Source organism: Musa acuminata, chromosome BXJ2-5 (assembly GCF_036884655.1).
Source record: "Musa acuminata AAA Group cultivar baxijiao chromosome BXJ2-5, Cavendish_Baxijiao_AAA, whole genome shotgun sequence".
In the NCBI taxonomy this organism is placed as follows: Eukaryota; Viridiplantae; Streptophyta; class Magnoliopsida; order Zingiberales; family Musaceae; genus Musa; species Musa acuminata.
In genome coordinates, this window is record NC_088342.1 from 9,393,233 (window position 1) to 9,413,585 (window position 20,353).

The 20,353-nt window shown below is 43.9% G+C and overlaps 4 protein-coding genes and 2 long non-coding RNA genes across 7 annotated transcripts; 2 read left to right on the top strand and 4 right to left on the bottom strand.

Annotated features, from left to right (window-relative positions):
- Positions 1–1,199, bottom strand: LOC103984857 (ethylene-responsive transcription factor ERF034-like). Its single transcript, XM_009402419.3, has one exon. The coding sequence runs from the start codon at positions 1,093–1,095 to the stop codon at positions 352–354; it is 744 nt and encodes a 247-aa protein (XP_009400694.2). The 5' UTR covers positions 1,096–1,199; the 3' UTR covers positions 1–351.
- Positions 1,200–6,710: 5,511 nt separating this feature from the next.
- On the top strand, positions 6,711–11,116 carry LOC103984858 (probable trehalose-phosphate phosphatase G). The gene is made up of 12 exons (XM_009402420.3): positions 6,711–6,836; positions 8,072–8,178; positions 8,266–8,752; positions 8,855–8,995; positions 9,120–9,191; positions 9,288–9,416; positions 9,716–9,772; positions 9,864–9,965; positions 10,095–10,172; positions 10,271–10,411; positions 10,491–10,583; positions 10,674–11,116. The coding sequence occupies exons 3-12, from the start codon at positions 8,456–8,458 to the stop codon at positions 10,752–10,754; spliced, it is 1,191 nt and encodes a 396-aa protein (XP_009400695.2). The 5' UTR covers positions 6,711–6,836; positions 8,072–8,178; positions 8,266–8,455; the 3' UTR covers positions 10,755–11,116.
- Positions 11,117–12,096: 980 nt separating this feature from the next.
- On the bottom strand, positions 12,097–13,356 carry LOC135612404 (uncharacterized). Its single transcript, XM_065108676.1, has one exon. It carries the CDS (start codon positions 13,218–13,220, stop codon positions 12,333–12,335), a length of 888 nt encoding a protein of 295 aa, XP_064964748.1. The 5' UTR covers positions 13,221–13,356; the 3' UTR covers positions 12,097–12,332.
- A 584-nt stretch (positions 13,357–13,940) lies between these two features.
- On the bottom strand, positions 13,941–15,913 carry LOC103984860 (homeobox-leucine zipper protein HAT4). Of its 2 annotated transcripts, XM_065108677.1 has the most exons (5): positions 15,440–15,913; positions 15,063–15,328; positions 14,667–14,983; positions 14,504–14,583; positions 13,941–14,429 (listed from the first exon to the last, which is right to left on the bottom strand). In XM_065108677.1, the coding sequence occupies exons 2-5, from the start codon at positions 15,223–15,225 to the stop codon at positions 14,135–14,137; spliced, it is 855 nt and encodes a 284-aa protein (XP_064964749.1). In that variant the 5' UTR covers positions 15,226–15,328; positions 15,440–15,913; the 3' UTR covers positions 13,941–14,134. The 2 variants fall into 2 exon arrangements, with proteins under 2 accessions (XP_064964749.1, XP_018681432.2); XM_018825887.2 differs by lacking the exon at positions 15,440–15,913 and having other exon boundaries at positions 13,943–14,429; positions 15,063–15,414.
- A 1,940-nt stretch (positions 15,914–17,853) lies between these two features.
- On the top strand, positions 17,854–19,252 carry LOC108952845 (uncharacterized). The gene is made up of 2 exons (XR_001978000.2): positions 17,854–18,765; positions 18,916–19,252. It is a non-coding gene; the product is annotated as an uncharacterized LOC108952845 (long non-coding RNA).
- LOC103984861 (uncharacterized) lies at positions 18,769–19,721 on the bottom strand. The gene is made up of 2 exons (XR_671674.3): positions 19,415–19,721; positions 18,769–19,171 (listed from the first exon to the last, which is right to left on the bottom strand). It is a non-coding gene; the product is annotated as an uncharacterized LOC103984861 (long non-coding RNA).
- Between the last annotated feature and the right edge of the window lie 632 nt (positions 19,722–20,353).

The window sequence follows — 20,353 nt, forward strand, 5'->3', positions numbered from 1 at the left end:
GAAGGTAAATGGGTCTCCAATTCAGCAAAAGGGAGTCTGTGGCGAGTCACAATACACATACACATACCTCATACATGCTATCACAAACACACTTGTCAGCTACAGTAGTTACATGTGTACTGAACAAGCTTCTTTTAGCCTCGTTATCGAGTATGGGAGAAGTGTAGCTGCTGTTGTTGTTGTTGGTTCGAGCATGAGTAACCACGCCATTAGAGGCAAAAGGTTTGACCTCCATTTCCGGTTCCAGTTGAGGAGGGAGCTGATGATGATCCGTCGCTCCCGCGATTAGATGTAGAAGAACGGATACGTGCGTGCATGCATGGCTGTTGCAGACCATGGGTTCTAATTATACTACTCCCACAGGAATGGCTCCTCCACCCGGAACACGACGCCGTCTTCCTCGGTAGAAGGCAGCCATGAGGAAGGAGGAGGAGAAGAGTGGCAGAATGCGTCTCTGAGGTCGAGGAAGAGATCCGGCAGGTCAAAGAGCGCGTCTTCGCCGTCGCTCGACGGCGTCGTGAGGGAGTGGGAGACCGGCTGCTCGGCCTGGCCCGGGCATGCGGCGGCCAGCGCCGCCGCAGCCTGGATGTCCTTGGGGGCCGCCGTGGCCGGCCGCGGTAGCACGGCTGCCAGCTCCGGGAAGTTGAGGAGGGCAGACTGGCCCTTGATGGTCAGCGCCGCCACGTCGTGGGCTCGTGCCGCCATCTCGGCGGTGGGGAACGTCCCTAGCCATATCCTCGACTTCTTCCTCGGCTCTCGGATCTCCGACACCCACTTGCCCCAATTCCGCATCCGGACGCCGCGGTAGACGGGATGCTTCCCATCTTTGCTTCGTTTCTTACCTCCTCCTCCTCCTCCTCCACCACCAACACCACAAGGAGCAGCCTCAGCCTGTCTCTTGGATCCACCCTTAGAGGCCGTCTTCTTCTTCTTCTTCATGTTCCTTGAACTGTGGCCGAGTAATTCTGGTGAGGCACTGGGACAACAGGAGGAGGCCATGGAGGACAAGGAGGAAGAGGAGGAGCAGGAGGTAATGGTGGAGAAAGAGGAAGAGAAGGTGATAGCTTCACATTCTTGCCTGAGTAGCTCTTTCATGGATGGAGACTCCAAAGGTCCTTGTGGAGGAGAGGGGCAATGCAAAGTGGTCGCATAAATAGTAATGTGATGAGCCAAAAACCCCACAATACTAGAGAGCGAGAGAGAGAGAGAGAGAGAGAGAGAGAGAGAGAGGGTGGATGAGTGACCTACTACCATTGACTCCACATTTACTCTCTGCTTTGTTCCATTAGAGAGGCCAAGAAAAACCAAAGGAGGAGTTCATGTGAACTTGATGTGTTCCATGTGCCATTTTGACCCTTTTTGGATTTCCATGTAAGATCAATACAGAAACATATATCATCTAATGATGCATGTTTCCTATCTATCATCCTTCAGTAGTGAGACATGGATGCCAATTACTAGTAAGCTCAACACCATCAACTCTAATTTCCACCAATTGAGGTTTAGCAGCACCAACTTGCATGATTGGGAACAATTATCCTCTAATTTCTAGTGAACCAACACTTCAAGTGGCCATGAGGCTTTGTCTCTCAAACCCTAATCTCTCTAGCTTCCATAGCATCATTACTTGTTGACTGTATGTGATACTGGCACATGGAGAGACACCCATTGACATAAACATATATAAACATGTCAAATTGGCACATGAATTATGGGAAGAAGCCACACAAGAAACCTCTCTACACCAAAAAACATTAAATGAGGGAATTATTGAATTATGAAGTTGTCTCATCTGATGAACCATTAATTGTCCTGAACACAGCAATGAGCAGGAGAGAAGAGACAATGTGAGACCACATTGAAGATTCCACATCAATTTAGGACCATAAATAACTCAATCACATTACAGTAAGAAGCTAAACAACAAGGGAAGGTGAGCAAGCAGTTGTTGTCATTTGGGCTCTACAGAGTACTATTGTCCAGGATCCTTCATCATCGTGCCACAGTGATCTTCTCATCTTTCTAGCACATATTTCATTTTAAGCATGGAAATATGCACTGACCAATCAGTCTAAGATCTGATGGTGATGTCCCAACACGCAATTATATATGTCATATGATAATCCAACAATAGCAATAGAGGACAAGTGATGCATATAAACATGTATTTTTTTGCTGGCAACACCATATGTTTGACTTGTATCAAAATACTCTTCCTACTAACTACTCTTCCAACATTAAAAAGAGCCCACATGTTTACTTATTTAATGAATGACTTGTTAAGATTGACAATGAGATTTATTAGTCAAAAGCTAGTGCGAGGAGTTGGTGAATTTATGCTAGAGAATGACTTCTCTCCTCTCCCTACCATCAATGAGAAAATTTTGGGCTTCTTTACCAAGGAAGAGGATTAAATAGTTGCATCATGTGATGAAGCACAATATTTTATGGTAGTGGAAGTTTCTTATTCCAATACATTTTATCTCCTAATATATCTTTGTGTTCTTTGAGTATATGACTTGATTTAAGTACTGCTTTCAGAGCAAACTGGAGACTTCAAAGTGCCTCTGTCAGATCAAGTTTATGCTCCAAACAGAGGTCATCATGCTCTCTTGAATCTTTGATGCTCCTCAGAATCTCGTCTCTGTGATGCAAGATTGTGTTTTATTAGCAGTTTTAGAGAACATAAGGCAAAAAAGATGAGATTAGTCCAACATACACTGTGATGAACAAATACATACATACATATATAATTACTTAATACAAGTCAATCAACATTTATCAATCTTGTACAATAACAGAAGTCAACTTCCATTCCTCACACCAAAAGAAAAAAAGAATAAAAAAAAGCAATTAGTTCAAGCTTAATAATTTCAACAGAGTTTTTTTCTTTTTTTGCATATAGCTTCTATCATACTTCTAAACAAGTGTGTGCAAACTGTGTAAAAAGATCATAGCATAGAAACAAGTGTTTGTTTTAAGCCTTTGATGAAATCACTAGAAGGTATTACTAGAGAAAACAACTTAATCTAAATAAAAGTTACTTTATTGATCCTAAATCACTCATTCAAAATGACTTAGCCCAAATTAGTGATAGTATATTCATCAATATTTTACAAGTCAGTCAAATCTCTATTCATTTTCAATGAGAGACAAAATTTGGAGATAATAGAATCTCTTTCACTTAAGAGCCTAATCAAAGATCAACATATTCCATAATCAAACTTTAGGACGATACACATGAGATCCTGTCTAGAAGTGACTTTCAAGTAATGTACCTCAAACCCCATATATAAGTAACTTTTTCTTATTCTAATCGCTCACCGTAATCAATATTACCTCAGCACTAATACCATTTATCCACAACTATATGACATACAATGCTTAAACATATACTAATTATAGTATACTCATCATCCCCTTGCAAGTAAATTTGCGTGACCAACAGATATGCTAATGACATAAAAATAATCAATTAATATTGTGAGTGTGAGGAGATATAAAAGAAAGACATCGAAGAAATAATCATGAAAGCTTTGTTTGTGGAAGTTACTTAGAGAACGTGCAGATGCAACATGCTCATAAGGAACACAGAAATAATTATTAATGATTAACCATACATGTCCAACAAAAAAATTCCAGCAGAAAGATGCAAGCAACCAATTATATTGAACTGTAAGAATATGCAAAACTATCTATCGATGAGGCACTAACTCTGAAGTTTATTCCATGAAATAAATTCAGCAATAACAAATCAACTAATTCTTCATTTGCTTCTGATGTATATATATATAGTTGTTCTTGTTCTTGTTTGGGTGTATCAATTTAGGCACTGAGGGAGTTCATCCAAGCAAAATTCATAGATTACTTTCATCAATTGTTGTGGATGTCTTTTGTTATGCATATTAGATGCTTTAAGGAGTGGGTAACAGCAATGCATTAAGTACTTTCATCATGTATAAGTTGCTGTGGGCTTTTCCTCTTTGTGGAACTTGCTCATGTTCTTGGTTTCAGCTAATATATGAAGTACTCTGTATCCTTTTGCATCATGCTATTTCTTCAAATGCAGCAAATATTATCACCTCTGGTTTCAGTTGGTGCTGATCCCTGATATTATGATATATATATATCCCATTATGACTAAGAGTGTGCACAATAGCCCTTCTCATTTCCAGTCTTTCATATTAACCACATGGCAGTAGCAATTAAGACCAGTATAACTCTGCTATTGCAAGTTAGATTTGGACAAATGTAGTGAGGGACAATGATATGCTAGGATGTAACCATTTCTGTAGAAGAAAAAGAGAGGACATACTGACTTAGCTGCATTGTTTGAGGTGCTTGAATGCTATGATAAGCAATGGGAAATGACAATGACATGTTTCAGGAAGACATTTGCAGGTGATTGTTGTTGTATCGATTTCAGAACCTTAGATTCTGAGATTTGGATCAGGAAAATCATGGATCTCTTTTGTTTCAAGAAGCCGAGAGAGCAGAGTCTTACAAGCAATTTACATGGTATATGTCATCATGAAATTGCCAACATGCCATGTCTTGCCCAGAATTCTCAATGCAATGCAGGCTAGAAACAAATGTAAAGATTGCTATGCATGTGAGTGGACTGGACAAGCTCTATTGAAGAGTGATAAGTTCCTTATGCATCTAACTTGGTGCCTCCTCACAAAGTGTTTGAGTTGGAGTCCAAAACCATGACAATCATCCTGCTGTGCAGGCCCAGAAATGTCTTAATGTTCATTGCTAATGTCTTATCATGTGTAACCATCAGTCTATTGAACTATATATTACCTGATTGATTCAGACACTGACCTAAACATATGCACTTGCTATCTGTTTCCATGTTCTGTATAACTCCCCCCATGTGAGTCGGCCATGACCGTGAGAGCTTAGCAATTAGATCACCAAACAAGCTAAATATGCATGTAATTATCAATGTGTAGCCAAAACATCCCGACATGTATGGAATATGTTGACAGTGCTACAAAAAGTTTCTCGGAGGCATTTCTACATACACATTATGAGCTCCTTCACCGGTTTCGTCTTCCCAGCGAAACCAGTTGACGTCGTTGGTCGCCTTTTGACTTGGCTCCGACTCAAAACGCAAGACGTCGATGGTGGCGGCGTCACCGCCACGTCGATCGCCGCCCTCCGAAGGAAACCACTGCGCGCGCTCGGCGGTCGTTGTCGGGTGTTGGTGGGCGGGAGCAGAAAGGAAGGGAAGGCGCCCGGGCCTCCAACCCGGCGCCACGTAGGTGGAGTACGAGACAGCGACGCGCCGCCCTCTCGTTGTCGTGACCCGGTCCGCGACAAGCCGCCCACGTGGGATCCAAGGTGGATCCACCACCGCTTCGTCCTGTCGCTGTAATCCAACGGATGGCGCTCCTATTTCCTTAGAAGAAACCTCGAGCTCTCTGCCGATTCATGGAGTGGTTCTAAAGGTAAACATCACGTTGCTTACTTCTACCAGCAAAACATTGTTAGGTTGTGCCTCGTTATCTCACAATCTTATTTCCATCTTTAATTCTCAGAAAACTGCCATGTGGGGCGGCACCGACGTTTATGTCGTGCAAGAAACTCCCGCCGGCGCCGTTCACGATTGCACATTTCTTGGCGCGGTACCATTTCTACGTCACGAGCTGACGATAATGCCACCGTTGTAGCCTTTGCTGAGTATTTGACTCCCGTCATTTTAGGATTCTATTTCACAATTATGCTTGACTTGCGTAAGTATAATATGCACACAAATCGATAGATCAATCGGTCTCTACCTAATCATTTATATATGGAGGATAAAGTACTATGCGAAACTTCCACGTTGCTGCTGTCCGTTGACATTGTTAACCAGCTTTGTGAGTCTAATGTGCTGTCCAACTTTAGAGAGGAGCGCTTTAATTACATCGCGAATTGATTAAGCCGCATGACTTTTCCGGGGTTTGACCGCTGCGACAGCTGGACGACGGGCCTCGGTCTGATTGGTCGCCGTCCGCACGTGAGATAGCCGGTCAAAGATGGGCCGTTTGGCGTATAGACTGCTCGGTTAGCTGGCTCCCTCGGAAACGTACCCACGAAGTTGATTGGATGCGGAATAAACTTTATGTGGGACCCAGCTACACGCGGCGGTCAGCGTGCGCGGGCTGTGGCGACAGCCGCGGACGCCGTGCTGTGGACGACGACCACCCACTTTCTCACCCAGAGCGCAGGACCACCAAACCCGTACTGTCTCAGCCAGCGTTCACGGTTCTGAGCGCACTTGATGAGTGGGACCGGCTGTAACACGACGAACCAACGTGAATAGAAATGCTGAGCCGTGCTCCGCGATGGACAGCCAGATGTCAGGAAAGGATGGCAAAGACAGCGTCGGTGAAGAAGACGGGTCCCTTTCGGGGTGGGTGGAGCTCGGGATACACTTATTATCACGGGGTGTTCAACGTGGTAATAATAATGACATAATTTTCCGAAACCGCCAGCTGGCTTGGGGAGCACGTCACCCTCCGTCTCCGCAAGGCACGAAGCAAATCTGCGTAGGTCCCATCAAAACCGTTCAACGTACCGCAATGTCTAATCTCGACCGTCCGTATTTTGTTCAAAATCAGATGGACGGTCGAGATCAAAATTTATGGTACATGAGACCCCCTCTCCGTATCATATTCCTATGCAGTGAGGAACTCTATATAAACGACCCCTCCGAGTGCCGCCGATCTCTTCTCGTCTCTTCTCTCCCTTCGCTCTCTCTCTCTCCAGTCACAACAACCTCTGCCTTCTCGCCTTTCGGGTGTCGTTCTTCGAGGCCGATCGCGTTTGGTTTGACCTCTCTGGAAGTAAGAATGCACCTTTTCCTGCTCTGTCTTATTTTCCTGTTGCACGACGGGTTTATCTGTTCTCTGTGATCATTTTCCTTGTCTTGCGGTAAGGAAAAGGTCAATAAGGGAAGGGAGATTTAGTGTGCTTATCGTTCCTTTACTTATCGGTGTTGATCATGTTCTTGACGGAAGATCTGATGGCTAATCGTTGCATTTTCCATTTCTTGGTCAATTTTCATCATGTTTTTAGATATCATGGCGGATTGCTTTTCATAGTTTTGTTTTCTTGGATTCGATTTGCCATCGTTCGTGTAGCCTTTGCAGCACATGAAGAAATCGCCGAACACACAAGAAATCTGGGCGCTGCCCCGTAAACCACCATCTATTCGCGCACCTTCTGCTGCGTTTCTCCAGATGCCCATTGTTTATGCCTTTGTCCTTTCGCAATGAGAGGGAGTCCATTTTCCTTCTCCGCTAAGGAGCAAATTGATCATAGAAAAGTAAATATAAATGCACCAAAACCAGTACGAGTGATATGGTCCTCATCCTATACCAAATTTGTTAGGTCTGTTTATTCTTGTGGTCGCAAGACATCCATGTTTTGTTCGTTCTTAAGAGAACTTTAAATATTATTATCCTAATATAAGTGGAGTAATTTTAATTAACCTAAAAGCAAAGTTATAGAACATCAACATTATCAACAAGATTTAATCACCCGTTTAAATCAAGTTAGCATATAAAACCAAATTGTGTCTAGAAAAACGCAAAAACATGATATGGTTGTTTCGTGAGTGTTGATTCAGGGCGGAAATGGTTGTTTCAGTGTTCGAGCTTCGCCAATTGCACACAAGAGTAAGAAAGTGTCAGTACCAAAGGAGTCCCACATACAAATACAAAAGCCTTATGGGAATGTGGGTGCTTCCAATTTGACATCATTTAGGTGTCAGATATGATGCATGATGAAAGTTGAGTTCCATCCCTTTTCATGGTGTTTGTTACATTTTATTCTGCGATTGGACCATATTTGCTTTTCTTGATATGGTAGAACTCAGCTTTGTTACCATTGTGACACTAGTTTCTGTTGCAATGTCATTATTCAGTGATTGGTTTCAATTTGGTTTTCTTGACATTATGAAACCTTTGTCACTGTTTTGTCACTAACATCACGATACATTTTCCCCGCAAGAAATTTCCATTGTATTATTTATCTTTGAGGTCATTACATAATTTGGTCTCTTTCCCAAATTTTGCAGCCATAGGTTCGGCTGGTTGAATTGGTAGACAGGTGATTCTTCTGCACAACGTACAAATAATGTTTGACTGACTCGAGTAAATGCTGTATTGTTCTTGCAATGAGGAGGTAAATAATATATATGTTTATTGTTAGTGTATGATGTATTATGTTTTTGCTTCTTTTTCCCTTACCTGATGATTTATTATTTCTCAGTTGTCAGGTGGCATCTGCTTGATGGACTGCATGCACAATTCAAGTGACAAGAAAACATTGAAGAGGTGGTTTTTCATCGACAAAAGGGTCGGATAATTGTATAGAGGGCAGCAGAGGCTGATTAATCACTTGGGAGCTGGTTGTCAGATATCATACTACTTCTGAAGATAATTTTATTGACCTGGAATCTATGGATTTGAAGTCAAACCATAGTTCCCCTGTTCTTGCTGATCCTGTACTGTTGAGCAAGTCAAGACTGGGCTTGCCCTCTAATATGACTCCATTTTCCCCAGCAGCAGCACCATACTCGTCTTCCGGTTTGTATCTACAGATTCCCAGAAGAAAAGTTGGTAAACTTGATGATGTCCGTGCCAATAGTTGGCTGGATGCCATGAAAGCCTCATCACCTCCTCGCAAAAAGCTAAACAAAGATTTCATATCTGAGTCTCAATCGGATGAAACCGATGCTGCATACCGCACCTGGATGGTCAGTTTCTGTTGCTCTTTTTTATCGAAATTATTGAAGTTTGGATCGTCTAGTGTTTACTAAGAACATTAATAACTTCATATTTGCTTGCACTTTCTTCAGATGAACCATCCATCCGCTTTAACAGCGTTTCACCAAATCACCGCTTATGCTAAATACAAGAAGATCGCCTTGTTTTTGGACTACGACGGAACGCTTTCACCTATCGTGGACAACCCCGACCATGCATTTATGTCTAGTGCTGTAAGTTGATTTAGCATTTGCAATAACTTGTTTACTACACTAAACAAGTAATGGTAAACAGTAAATTTCTTGCCCGCTGTTTAGGGTTCAATTTTTCTCGATTTAATTATTAAATTTGTTTCAGATGCGAGCTGCCGTAAAAGATGTTGCTAAGTACTTTCCAACTGCAATTATTAGTGGAAGGTCTCGTGGCAAGGTATGTCTTTTCATTAGTGTATTTTTAATGTGAACGTTTAAGATAATTGTATATGCATATACTGATCGGTACTTGAAAAAAACACATGTTATTCAGGTGAACGAATTTGTGAGGCTATCAGAACTGTATTATGCTGGCAGTCATGGGATGGATATAATGGGCCCAATCAGAGAATCCCAGTCTGTTGATGACCATCCAGACTGTATCAGGACAACTGACGAGCAGGTAGGAAGAAACTCTAGTTTATAACATTTGTCTTTCTTGTGATACTTTGTTTTCGTGCTTTTGTGAATCAGTTTTCTACTTAACCGAGTAATTTAAGAAGTAGGAATTTTTATTGCCTCGCTGGGTATGAACAAACAAGAAATGTTCTTTGAGATCTTGGAATCATGTTCATATTTGAAATCTTGTTTTTGATGTCAACCAAATGATAATGATGTATCTAAAATTAGTGAGTTGAGGAAACAAATTGTAGCTCGTTATTTTTTGTGCCATTACCTTGCTGATACGCGGTGTGGTAACAGGGCAAAGAGGTACATCTTTTCCAACCTGCTAGCGAGTTTCTTCCGATGATCGATGAGGTAGGCGCCCTGTTTGTCATCTTTGATTACTAGTAGTCACGTCATCCGACATACTCCTGAATGATTTTTTTTGTTTTTTTTCTGATGGCAGGTGTTTGACTCCCTCATCGATATCACTAAAGACATCGTAGGTGCCAAAGTTGAGAACAACAAGTTTTGTGTCTCTGTACATTACCGCAATGTTGATGAGAAGGTCTAAATTTAAATTAAAAGTGTTGAGCACCACCATAATTATTATTTTTGGGATAACATGATAGTTCTTTGTACGGGTGTGGTTACAATATCTAACCAAAAAGAATTTTTTTTGTGATTTATATTTCAGATGTGGGAAGAAGTCGGAAAGCGTGTGTTTGGTTTCATAAACGACTTTCCACGTTTGCGAGTTACCCATGGGCGGAAGGTAAGCCTTAAACCTATTGGTATGCTAAGTCATTAACTGAAGTATACCGTTCTCTGTTTAAGCTGGGCTCTCTTGTGCTGTTTGCGTTCATGGTACAGGTTCTAGAGGTCCGTCCCATAATTGACTGGAACAAGGGCAAAGCTGTTGAGTTTCTGCTTGAATCACTTGGGCTTAGCCATCGTGATGATGTGCTCCCAATTTATGTGGGAGATGACCGTACTGATGAGGATGCATTTAAGGTATATTGGGTAGAAACTTGTTTAGACGAAAGTATGCCAACTCTTGTAATATATTTTGTAATAGTTTGAATAATCTCAGGTCTTGCGAGAGAGTAACTGTGGATTCGGTATCCTGGTATCAACCGTGCCAAAAGAAACCAAGGCTTTCTACTCTCTGAGTGACCCATCCGAGGTTTGCAATAGTTTCAAGTCTCTATTATTAACGTCATTTATTTTCATTTTACTTGGTGGTTTGCTGATACAACATGTTGCACTCTTGCAGGTACTAGAATTTCTCAAATCCCTTGTGAGATGGAAGAAGTCCGTTGCATTACAAACCGAAGATTACATGACTGCAATATAAATATTATATATGCATTGTCAAGGAGTAAACAAGTAGCCGACAGTGGTCCGTACGATCGCATAAGCAATAGCCGATCGATTTTTTTTTTATCGTTGCATTTATTTATTTATTTTTCTGAGTTCAAGTGTCATGTTATTTCATTTTGCAGTCTGCCTGTTCTTCCAAAAATGGGTCTGGTTATCCGACCTTCAATGCAATTGCCATTTTATTCTTCGCAATCTTGTTTTGCCTTCTCATTTGTTTGTCAATTCATTGTAATGGTACGTTATCATCATTGTAATCAGCTTTGAATCAGGTCCATCTGAAATACATTGCAAATTATATTTACGATCAACTTTAAAGTAGGTTGGTCTAAAGTATTAGTGAGCAATGCAATTTTAAGTATCTTGATGCTTATAACCTAATACCGGCACCAAGTCTAATGAGGGGCTACTTAAAAGATTATCTTTGTAATTAGACCTCCTTAGTATCTTAATTTTTAGATTTAAAAAATTTATATTAGAATCTATTTTGTTTATCCTAATAGTTATAAAAGTGAAATAACTAGGATTGTTTATCCTAATATCGTCACTTTTACCAACAAAAATATAAAAATAATAGATAAAAGATAATTTTAATATTTTAATTGGTGGTTACATACGATGATGTCGTTAAGGGTCACGAATGACTATTATGGATTAGAAAAGTGATAATGAGAAATAAGAGTTACTCTGCATCTATGTCAACTTTGATGCAAATGCATAGTAGTACCGCTCACATCAATTATGTCGACACCAACACAATGAGCAATTTTTTTATCGCTCTATATCTATGTCGACATCTATGCAAATGTTTAGTGGCCCTTTTATTACTCGGTAACTACGTCGACGCCGATGTAGATATAAAATAACGAAAAGATCAGTCGATAATTACGTCGGTGTCAACGCAAATGCAAAACAACCTTCGTCTCTCGTCACATCTTCTCATCCATAGCAACCACATGTGGCCTTCGACGATGTTATCTATCACCATCGACAACGTCCATAATGATCAACTGAGATATTAAAATTATATATATATTTTCATGTTTTCGTTAGAAATTTTGATTGTGTTAGGATAAATAAAATTATATATTTGATTTTTATAATTATAAAATTTTTAAACCTAAGAATTAGGATGATGAGAAGGTCTAATAACACAAATAATATGTAATTAGTCCTGAGACAACGACTGTTGCAGTCTGAATAACGGATGTCAGTTAGAAACTACACTGTCCCTAACAAGACGAGATCCTCCTTTTGTGGTGGATTCCTTTGCTCCCCTGTCGAAGACGAGAACAGTGTTCCTGCCATTTGCTCACTCAGGTTCAAATGTTCTGCTTCACACCGAACAAATATAGCAACAAGAAGAACACGACAAGTCACTCACAACACGAGACAATTATACGAGTCACACTCAACGCACACTTCAGAACAAACAGACAAAACATAAAAAGAAAATAAAAAAGAGAAAATTGTACACCACGAAACACGGTCTAACGGTAGCTGCTGGCACGCCGAGTCAGAGCGTGCCACGAGCGAGAGGACTGACGAGGGAGACTTATAGGTTGTAGATGATTAGGAAGCAGGGGAGCACCGCCCCGGGATCGAATACCACGAGCTCCCCGTTCCCCAAGCTCACCGACTCGGCCTGCGCCTCGTGGTCCGACTCGCCCCTGACCCGGCCCGCGATGACCCGGCACACCAGCATCGACTTCCGCCCGGCCCCGCCGCCTCCGCTCGCGTGAGCGCCGCCGCTGCCCGCGAAGGTCCGGACCCCCTCCACCTTCATCCCCGCCGACCACACTACGCTGCGCGCCACCCCGGCGTCGTAGACCAAGCCCCCGGCACCCCCGCACTGGAACCGCATCATCTCGTTCCCGTCGGCAGCGCTGCGCGCGTCGTTGGAGCGGGCGGCCCGGGCGCGGACCGTCGCCCGGTGCTCCTCGAACCGCGCCACTGTCCGGGCCGGGTTGTGGACCCGGAACAGCATCTCGATCTCCGCTGCGACGGCGCCGCCTCCGCCTCCCTCGGAGGAGGACCAGGTCGAGCTGAAGATGATCTCCACCACCCGCCGCGAGGAGTGGCCCATCGGCAGCTCCACCAGAGTCCGGAAGGGATCCGCATGGACGGGTCCTACGAGCCCATCCGACATCGACGCCGACGCCGGCGAAGCGCACGGGCGTGCTGGCCTTGGTATGTGCCTGGACTTTGGCCTCGTTCTTTGCCGGGGTCTCTTGGGGACGGAGGAGGCGGTGGATCGGAAGGACGGGTGTTTAAGTAAAAGGAAGACGACGTCCTCCACGGCGTGATAGGTATTACCGCAGACGACGGAAGAGAGCAGCGGCTTCTTAGTAGACGAAGAGGATGATGCTGACGGCGCCAGTGGGTACACGTCTTCCACCGCTTTAGACTTGCAGTGCAGGGACTTCAGCCACCCCGTCGCCATTTGACGGCGACGGTTACGGCTATGACGGCCAAAAATGACGGCGATCGAAATCTCAGAGAGAGAGAGAGGAGTGTTATTAGTCGGTGTTTGGGAGGTGGTAGGAGGTGGTGTTGCTGTTTGTCATGCGGTTGGTGGTTGTGTCCTTAGCTTTATCTTTTCCAGGAAAAGCTTTGACGACATGACAGAAAGGTCTCTTTCTCATCTGACTGGTCATCATCTGATCTGAGTGATGATAAATTGATGCCCTTCACATCCGCATTGATCAGCTCCAAGAATTCCAATAAATTTATGTGGACTTATCGTGGGCAGAAGGTTGAAGCATCATCAAATGGTTGTTGGCTTGAGATTGACACATGGAATGATGCTGAATCCGAAGCCTTCCGTTAGGTCTGCAACAAATGCACCGCCATGTACACGGTGCAGCTAAAAGGTGACCGGAAACCAAGCTCTCGCCCTGTCCCTACCTCACTGCAATCATGATGGTCTTCAGTACTGCCGAAGTGAAATCTAAGGCAACACAACAATGCACTTGACTTCTACAGAATACGTTGAGAAATGTAGTCCATTATTTGCTTTGTCCATTGTCAAATCCTTTGTATAAATTTAAAGGAAATAGATTTGAATGTTCAGAGAAATAGAAGAAATATTGAAGTTCATCTGTTGATCATATAATATAGAACAGCGAATAACATGTTGGTAGAACAGAGCAGAAGAGTAATTTTGTTGATTCAACTAAGTTTGATCTGAGTTTGTCACAAAACAAGTAGCTGCCGGTAGTCTCCATTTGCAGTCACCCATCGAGCCCTTGTCAACCCCACCCACCTCATTCCCGTGCAATCGCAGTGCTGTTTAGATTACGTAGGTGACGCATCACAGTACCCAAACAGTATCCCCACCACACGAAAGGGCAACAGCTATCGCTGCGGAGGGGCATCGAGAAACGGGGGACGAAGCGACCGCGGTGCAGCGGCCTCCGACGGTGGTGGGTTCGTCGTCGAGGTAGTGGAGAAGGAGGGTTTGGAGACGCGCTCGCAGGAAGGGCACATGGTGAGCGTGGTGGGCGGTGTCATCTGCATGTAGAGCTGGGGCGACAGCTTCAGCGCTCTCAGCTCCTGGACTTCCTTCTGCAGCCGTCGGTTCTCCTCCGTGAGGTTCTCGCAGCACCTCTTGAGGAACTCGCAGTCCACCTCCGTCTGCTTCAGCTTTGTCCTGTACCAGGTCAAACCCGTCAATGTTGTTTAGCGTCGTCCTGAAGCGTCCCTGCCATTGCATGATGAGCGTACCTTGCCCTTCTGTTTTGGAACCAGACTTCCACCTGCCTCGGCCGCAGGTTGAGCTGCTTGGCCAACGCCAGCTTTTGCTTCTGCTCACCAAAGAGACATCAGGGTCATTCATGGAACATACGCCGCTACTGCTCTGTTAAGGGCGAGGGAGAGAGAAGCGTACAGGGCTGAGGGTGGTGTGCTCCTTGAAGCTTTCCTCGAGGACGGCCGACTGGTCCTTGGAGAGGCGGAGCTTCTTGCGGGAGCCGTCGCCGTCGCCTTCCTCCTCGTCGCTGGCCCCGCGGGAGCAGGATGGCTCAGCATCGTGCTCTGCTTCGCGCTCCGCTGGTCGCTTGCCGCCCACACTGGAGACGCCGCTGTTGGGAGACGACGCATCCGCCTCCTCGCTGTCCGGCCTCCCTGCTGCAGCCCCCGCAGGTGGCGGCTGGTTCACGTCGATCGTTCTCAACCCACGTCGCGCCTCTCCTGCTCCGCCACGTTCTGCAGTGTTCAGCATACATCACGTCGTCGTTCCTCGGACCTGCCAACCAAACAATGAGCAGTATGGTGGAAACAGTACCTGAACGGGCGAGGAGGAGACGGCTCCATTGCTGACAAGAAGACGGCAGCGACCGCGAAGGGGAAGAAGAAGAAGAAGAAGGCACAAGGCCGAGACGATCAAAGCGATTGGCGGAAGAGCTCAAGCTGAGGCTTAGCGCCAGATCCTCCTTCTCCAACAACATCCTTGACCACCTGATCCCTCCTTAGCTTCCTCTCGTCTTCTCTCCCTCGTCTTTGTTTGCTTCCTTCACTTCCACCCTCTTTCTCCGACTTCCTTTCAGATGACTGGAACAGATGGAAATGGAGAACAAAGAGAAGGTTGGATAAAAGCAGTGGCCTCTTCTCTTGTCTTCTCCGGGGTATGGAACGGGTATTAAATAGCAGTCCGTGCCTTACCTCCCTAATCATCGCAATCATGAACGCTACTACCAAATCCTCCTGTTCTTCATGTTCACAATTTGCTTTTGCTCCCCAAAAGCTGGTTTCGATGCTGCTTCCGTTCGACATTTCCACGCGCCACTGAGTTCCGTAAACCAGGGGCTCTTCTCCGGTTGACCATTGACCGTTTCATTCTTCCTCCTCCCTCCATACTTCTGCTCCCTGGCATGCACCGGTACGTACTGATAACTCAAGTATGTAGATAATATTTATTAGTGCAGGCATGAGCTCTGAAGACTCTCATGATGGAACACACTCTCCAAGTCTGCGTCTTATCATTTCCTTTTAGCTTCGCAATCATCAGAGTCTGTGGATCAGACGGGAACAGCAAAACCCCACACCGCTCGGTGCCCCATTCATCCCTCCAACATTGCACCAGCACAATCATACCAATCATCATCGATCATGATCGAGTCCTACCACCAACCTTGGCAGCGACATGATTACAAATCAAAGCCATCATATTTAGTCATCGCAAGCTTTCCCGTTCGACCTCAAAACGGGGGTGGGGTGGGGTCCAGCGGAGCAGCCAATGATGGGCCTGGGCACGTGGTGGGGGAAGGGACGCGGCAGGAGTGCGGGGTTTCCGGGCCGACCCGGTTCGGCCGTGCGTGCGTTGTGGTCGGCCCACCCCGCGACACCGGCTCAGCCGCAATCATTTCGGCTCGTCTTCTAATTGGGTGTTTTCCTTCACATCCCACTTTTGCCCAATAATAAAACCCAAGATAATAAAAATGAATCCATTTTTTGGAGCAAGCGACATTTAATTCCGGAAATGTGGTGGGCGTCGACATGATGATTCATTGTGCCTCCCACGATCGACATGATGATGGCACAATCGAAATTACGCCAAATATTAGGGGTGGTTTTCCGAGAGAGGATCTTACGACGTCCATGACACGTGTTTTTCACGTGACGGGTAAAATCGACATTTGCCAACTGCATAGTAATTATTTTGGGCTTTAAATGGGCCAATCTTGAATTAGAAATAATTTCTGCAAAATTCATATATGCTTTGACATGCTTCATCTAATTTGCTGATCTCCCTAAAGGGGAGAAAAATAATGGTGGGAATAGACCATATTCTTGTACAAGGAAGATTTAGGAGGGATGAAAGCTAATAATGCTTTTACCTTGCTACTTATAACTCAGGATGAAGAACATGAGTAATCCTCGAAGACTAGTGTTTCTCTTTTGGATATGCAGAAGCAACATTTGACATTGTTGTGTAAAATGGAGGAAAGCGGTGTACTGAGCATCAAACTATTCTTCTCACAACGTCAAGAACACTCTTTGCCACTTCACATGGAGCAAAGCGAAGCAGACTGGCGGAGACGTGTGTTCCTACCTGACGTGCTTGGAAGTTGCAGGCGGCATTACAGTGTGGAAGTCGCAGAGTGAAGCCTCGCCAAGCGGCTCCAGAAGGCCGGCGGCCTGGACCGTGAACGCGCGACGCACTGATGAATCTGTGTAATCCTTGCAACCAGCAGCACTAGTCGTCTGCACGGTGCGACAACGAGGGTGAGGGGAACGATCCAGATTCCCAGTTCCAGTATCAGCATCGTGAGGTGCTCTTCTCTTTGCTGGTTACTCGGCCCCTGCAAGCAAGCAAGCAATCTCGATGATGCTTGCAAGTCTTAAATAGCTGGCAGACCTCATGTTCTTGTTCCAATCATCTCTTTTTTATCACTGTCAAAAGGTTTTGCCGTGGGACTACCTTGTTCACAGGGTGCTTTCAAGTGGGGTTCTTCCGGTACATGGCTGCCAATGCCCTTTGGGTCATGGGATTCACCAAGGAACATGATGATGCACTTTGCTTGGCGTGTTAGCAAGGCGATAAGATTGCGGACACTCAACAGCGGTGCAGCTATTATTGCTGGCAATTCGGTTATCTGCCTTCAATCATGCTTCATCAGACCCACAACTGTGAGAGCAGAGAGTGATTGGAACAAGAACAAGAAGCCATGTGCAGCTGTTGAGAGAGAATCTTGTTGTGCCATGGAATGCTGTCTTTGAATGATCAATACTAAGCGAAAATAGAAGAAAAGATTTGTACGATGAAATCTCTCTACTATTTACTCTGTTAAGAAAAATCCTCTATTTTGTTGAGAAAAATTCTCTCCTAATCCCTATAAATAAGAGAGGGATATGTATTCAAGCTAAAGCTTTTTATCTTCAATAATTTTTCTTGTCTTCTATTCTTTCCATTATAGTATCAGAGTCACTTGCCTAGAGCAAGCTCTATTCTCGCTGTCGATCTACTACTGTTTTTCCGTCATAAGGCCATCGGTGCGATAAATCTTTCCTCCTCGACGAAGATAACTATCTTCTCCACTGTCATTCTGCACCAACGTCCGTTCCCTTCCGCTATGGCGTCTCTAGTACTACGCTCACCAGTACTGCCCCACCTTTCCTCCTTTGCTGTAGTCTTCTTCCTCTGTTGTAGCTTCCTCCTCTGCTGCAACTTCCTCCTCTACTGTAGCTTATTCCTCTACTACAGCATTGCTATAACTTTTTCAAAATTTCCCCAACTATACGAGGAAATCTCTCTACCGTTGATTTACTCTGTTGAGGGAAATCGAAAATCCTCTCCTAATCCCTATAAATAGGAGAGGGACATGTATTGAAGCTAAAGCTTCTTATCTTCAATAAAGCTTCTTAAATAATTCTTCTGGTCTTTTATTCCTTCCGTTACATATTTCTCCTTAGGTCAGGTAAGAGAATTTAGGATCACAATTTTCTTGATGAAGTGTTGAAGATATACCTATTTGAAAGGAAGGTTTTCTGCTCCAAGCTTTCTTCTTCTCCATTGCTTTGACTGATAAGATATCCAGAACCTGGCAAAGTGCTGCAGCCGTATTCTGCTTTTCCTATTACACGAGTCTGAAACTTCGCTCATGACAGAGACATCAACATAAATGAAAGAATTTTCCATGATTAGATGGCATCTAACTATGTGAATCTAAATAATACAACAAATAAGTCACCCTGGAGCTACAAGAGCTATAAACAGTAACCATGGGGAATCTGTGACCCCAAACCTTCTTGCACAGAGAGTTTTTGCCAGTGTTTTCGAGCATCCTTCACTGCAAGGATTCCGGGTAACAACAAGCTTAAGAAAGATCTGATAAAGCAGCTACTTCTTCCTACAATTTTTCTTCCTTCATTTGAGATCCAACAGTCTCCTCTTCCTCTTAAGATTGAAGGAAAATTTTGCTCCATGGAGTAGTTGCCTTGGTGTTCTTGAGTGCTGGACTCTTAACTAGTATGGAAGAGAACTACAGGTATTCTCCTTTCCAAAATTACTTGATTCCAAGAAAAAGACCTACATCAAAACCATTCATGGCCATACATCTCTCACAGCATACACAGCACTCTTCCACATACACACAACACGAGATACTCACCTCACAAAAGATATCCCCACCTGACAGGGATGATGAGGCTTTCCGTTCTTGAGAGCTGCAGCCCTAGATTATCAAGGCCACCGAGTTAAGCCTCTCCATGCGACTCCAAATGGCCGGCGACGCCGCTCGCGGGCGCATCATGGACTCGCCAACACGTTGAAGCTCTGCAACCAGATGAACGAGTCGCCTGCACGGCGCAAAAATGAGGGTGAGGGGGATGACCCAGATGCCCAGTTCCAGTATCAACATCGCACCACAGCCTCCTTTCTTCTTCACCTGCAGCCTGCAAACATGCTCTGTCATGTAAATATTGCTTATAAGAATTCTATGAACCCAACGAGATTTGAATTATTTGCTCCGATCATTTCCTCTCGTAGAAATATTTATACACATCCAAAAAAGCGTCTCATTCTTTCACCAACTTATGGGCCACTCCAACACTGCTATTCATCATCCAAAGTCGATCTACCATATGAAAAGCATCTAAATTTGATCAGCAATGAGCAAGGAAAGAATCCAACTTAACTGTAACTCGAGCTTCTTCAGAACAAAAGATGATACTGACAAGGTCGAGCTGTTGTGAGATGCCTTTGTCATTCTTGCAGACAAAGGGAGTTCACATCCATCTGCAGGAACTTGGCAATCTTGACACTGATGGCTTGCCCTGTTGCTGTGCCTCCACAGGCGTGTGAACTTGACTTGATGTGGCAGATTCAGATCGTCCGTCATGGCAGATGCCTGACATCTGTAGATGAGTAATGATTTGGTGGTGGTTGAAGGCAGGATCACGTACCCAGTGCTGTGATTGAGACCCGATGCTACAGTCTTTTCTTTCGCCATCCTGCATCAGCCAAGTCTAATCTTATCCATTGCTGGCATCTTTTTCTGTGAATCTCCTTTTCGCATAAACTATGCGTCCATTGACCTATATAATTGTTTGGTATGCTTTAATCCATACTAAGCTAACAGATATTTATAGTGTTCATTGGATTAAGATCGGCTGCTTCTCTCTCTCTCTCGATCACGACAGAGGGGAGACGCAGTACATGAGTGGGTGTGTTTCATACTGGAAAGAGCACAACAACAAGGTTGAAGATGATGTGAGATATACAATATTGATATCATAAAACATCATTGTAATTATATCAAATGCTTTGTACTAATACATTAGCTTGCATAAAAATATTATTATAATAAAATATAATAACATCATATAATAAACAATGAAATAAAATAATATAGTATTGTTATAATAAATATATAATTGGTAGTACAAAAATCAAGTATTAGTTATTAATATTAAAATTGGACTAATAATAAACATACTGATAGACAAGACAAGACATGTTAAATTAATCCTAATGGGTGATTAGTGAAGATTAAATAAGAGAGTGGTCACATTATTTCACTTGTAGTCTTCCCAAATTGTTTTTGTCCCTTTAGGATCAACATCAAGAATCATCCA

What these genes read in the sequence shown, in the direction of transcription:
- LOC135612404 (XM_065108676.1), bottom strand. Translation starts at nt 13,220, where the DNA reads ATGGCGACGGGGTGGCTGAAGTCCCTGCACTGCAAGTCTAAAGCGGTG.
- LOC103984858 (XM_009402420.3), top strand. Translation starts at nt 8,456, where the DNA reads ATGGATTTGAAGTCAAACCATAGTTCCCCTGTTCTTGCTGATCCTGTA. An exon ending in TCAGGACAACTGACGAGCAG is followed by an intron (nt 9,417 to 9,715) that starts GTAGGAAGAAAC and finishes GTGTGGTAACAG; the next exon opens with GGCAAAGAGGTACATCTTTT. An exon ending in TTCTTCCGATGATCGATGAG is followed by an intron (nt 9,773 to 9,863) that starts GTAGGCGCCCTG and finishes TTCTGATGGCAG; the next exon opens with GTGTTTGACTCCCTCATCGA.
- LOC103984857 (XM_009402419.3), bottom strand. Translation starts at nt 1,095, where the DNA reads ATGAAAGAGCTACTCAGGCAAGAATGTGAAGCTATCACCTTCTCTTCC.
- LOC103984860 (XM_065108677.1), bottom strand. Translation starts at nt 15,225, where the DNA reads ATGTTGTTGGAGAAGGAGGATCTGGCGCTAAGCCTCAGCTTGAGCTCT. An exon ending in TCTCCTCCTCGCCCGTTCAG is followed by an intron (nt 14,984 to 15,062) that starts GTACTGTTTCCA and finishes TGAACACTGCAG; the next exon opens with AACGTGGCGGAGCAGGAGAG. An exon ending in TTCCAAAACAGAAGGGCAAG is followed by an intron (nt 14,430 to 14,503) that starts GTACGCTCATCA and finishes GACCTGGTACAG; the next exon opens with GACAAAGCTGAAGCAGACGG.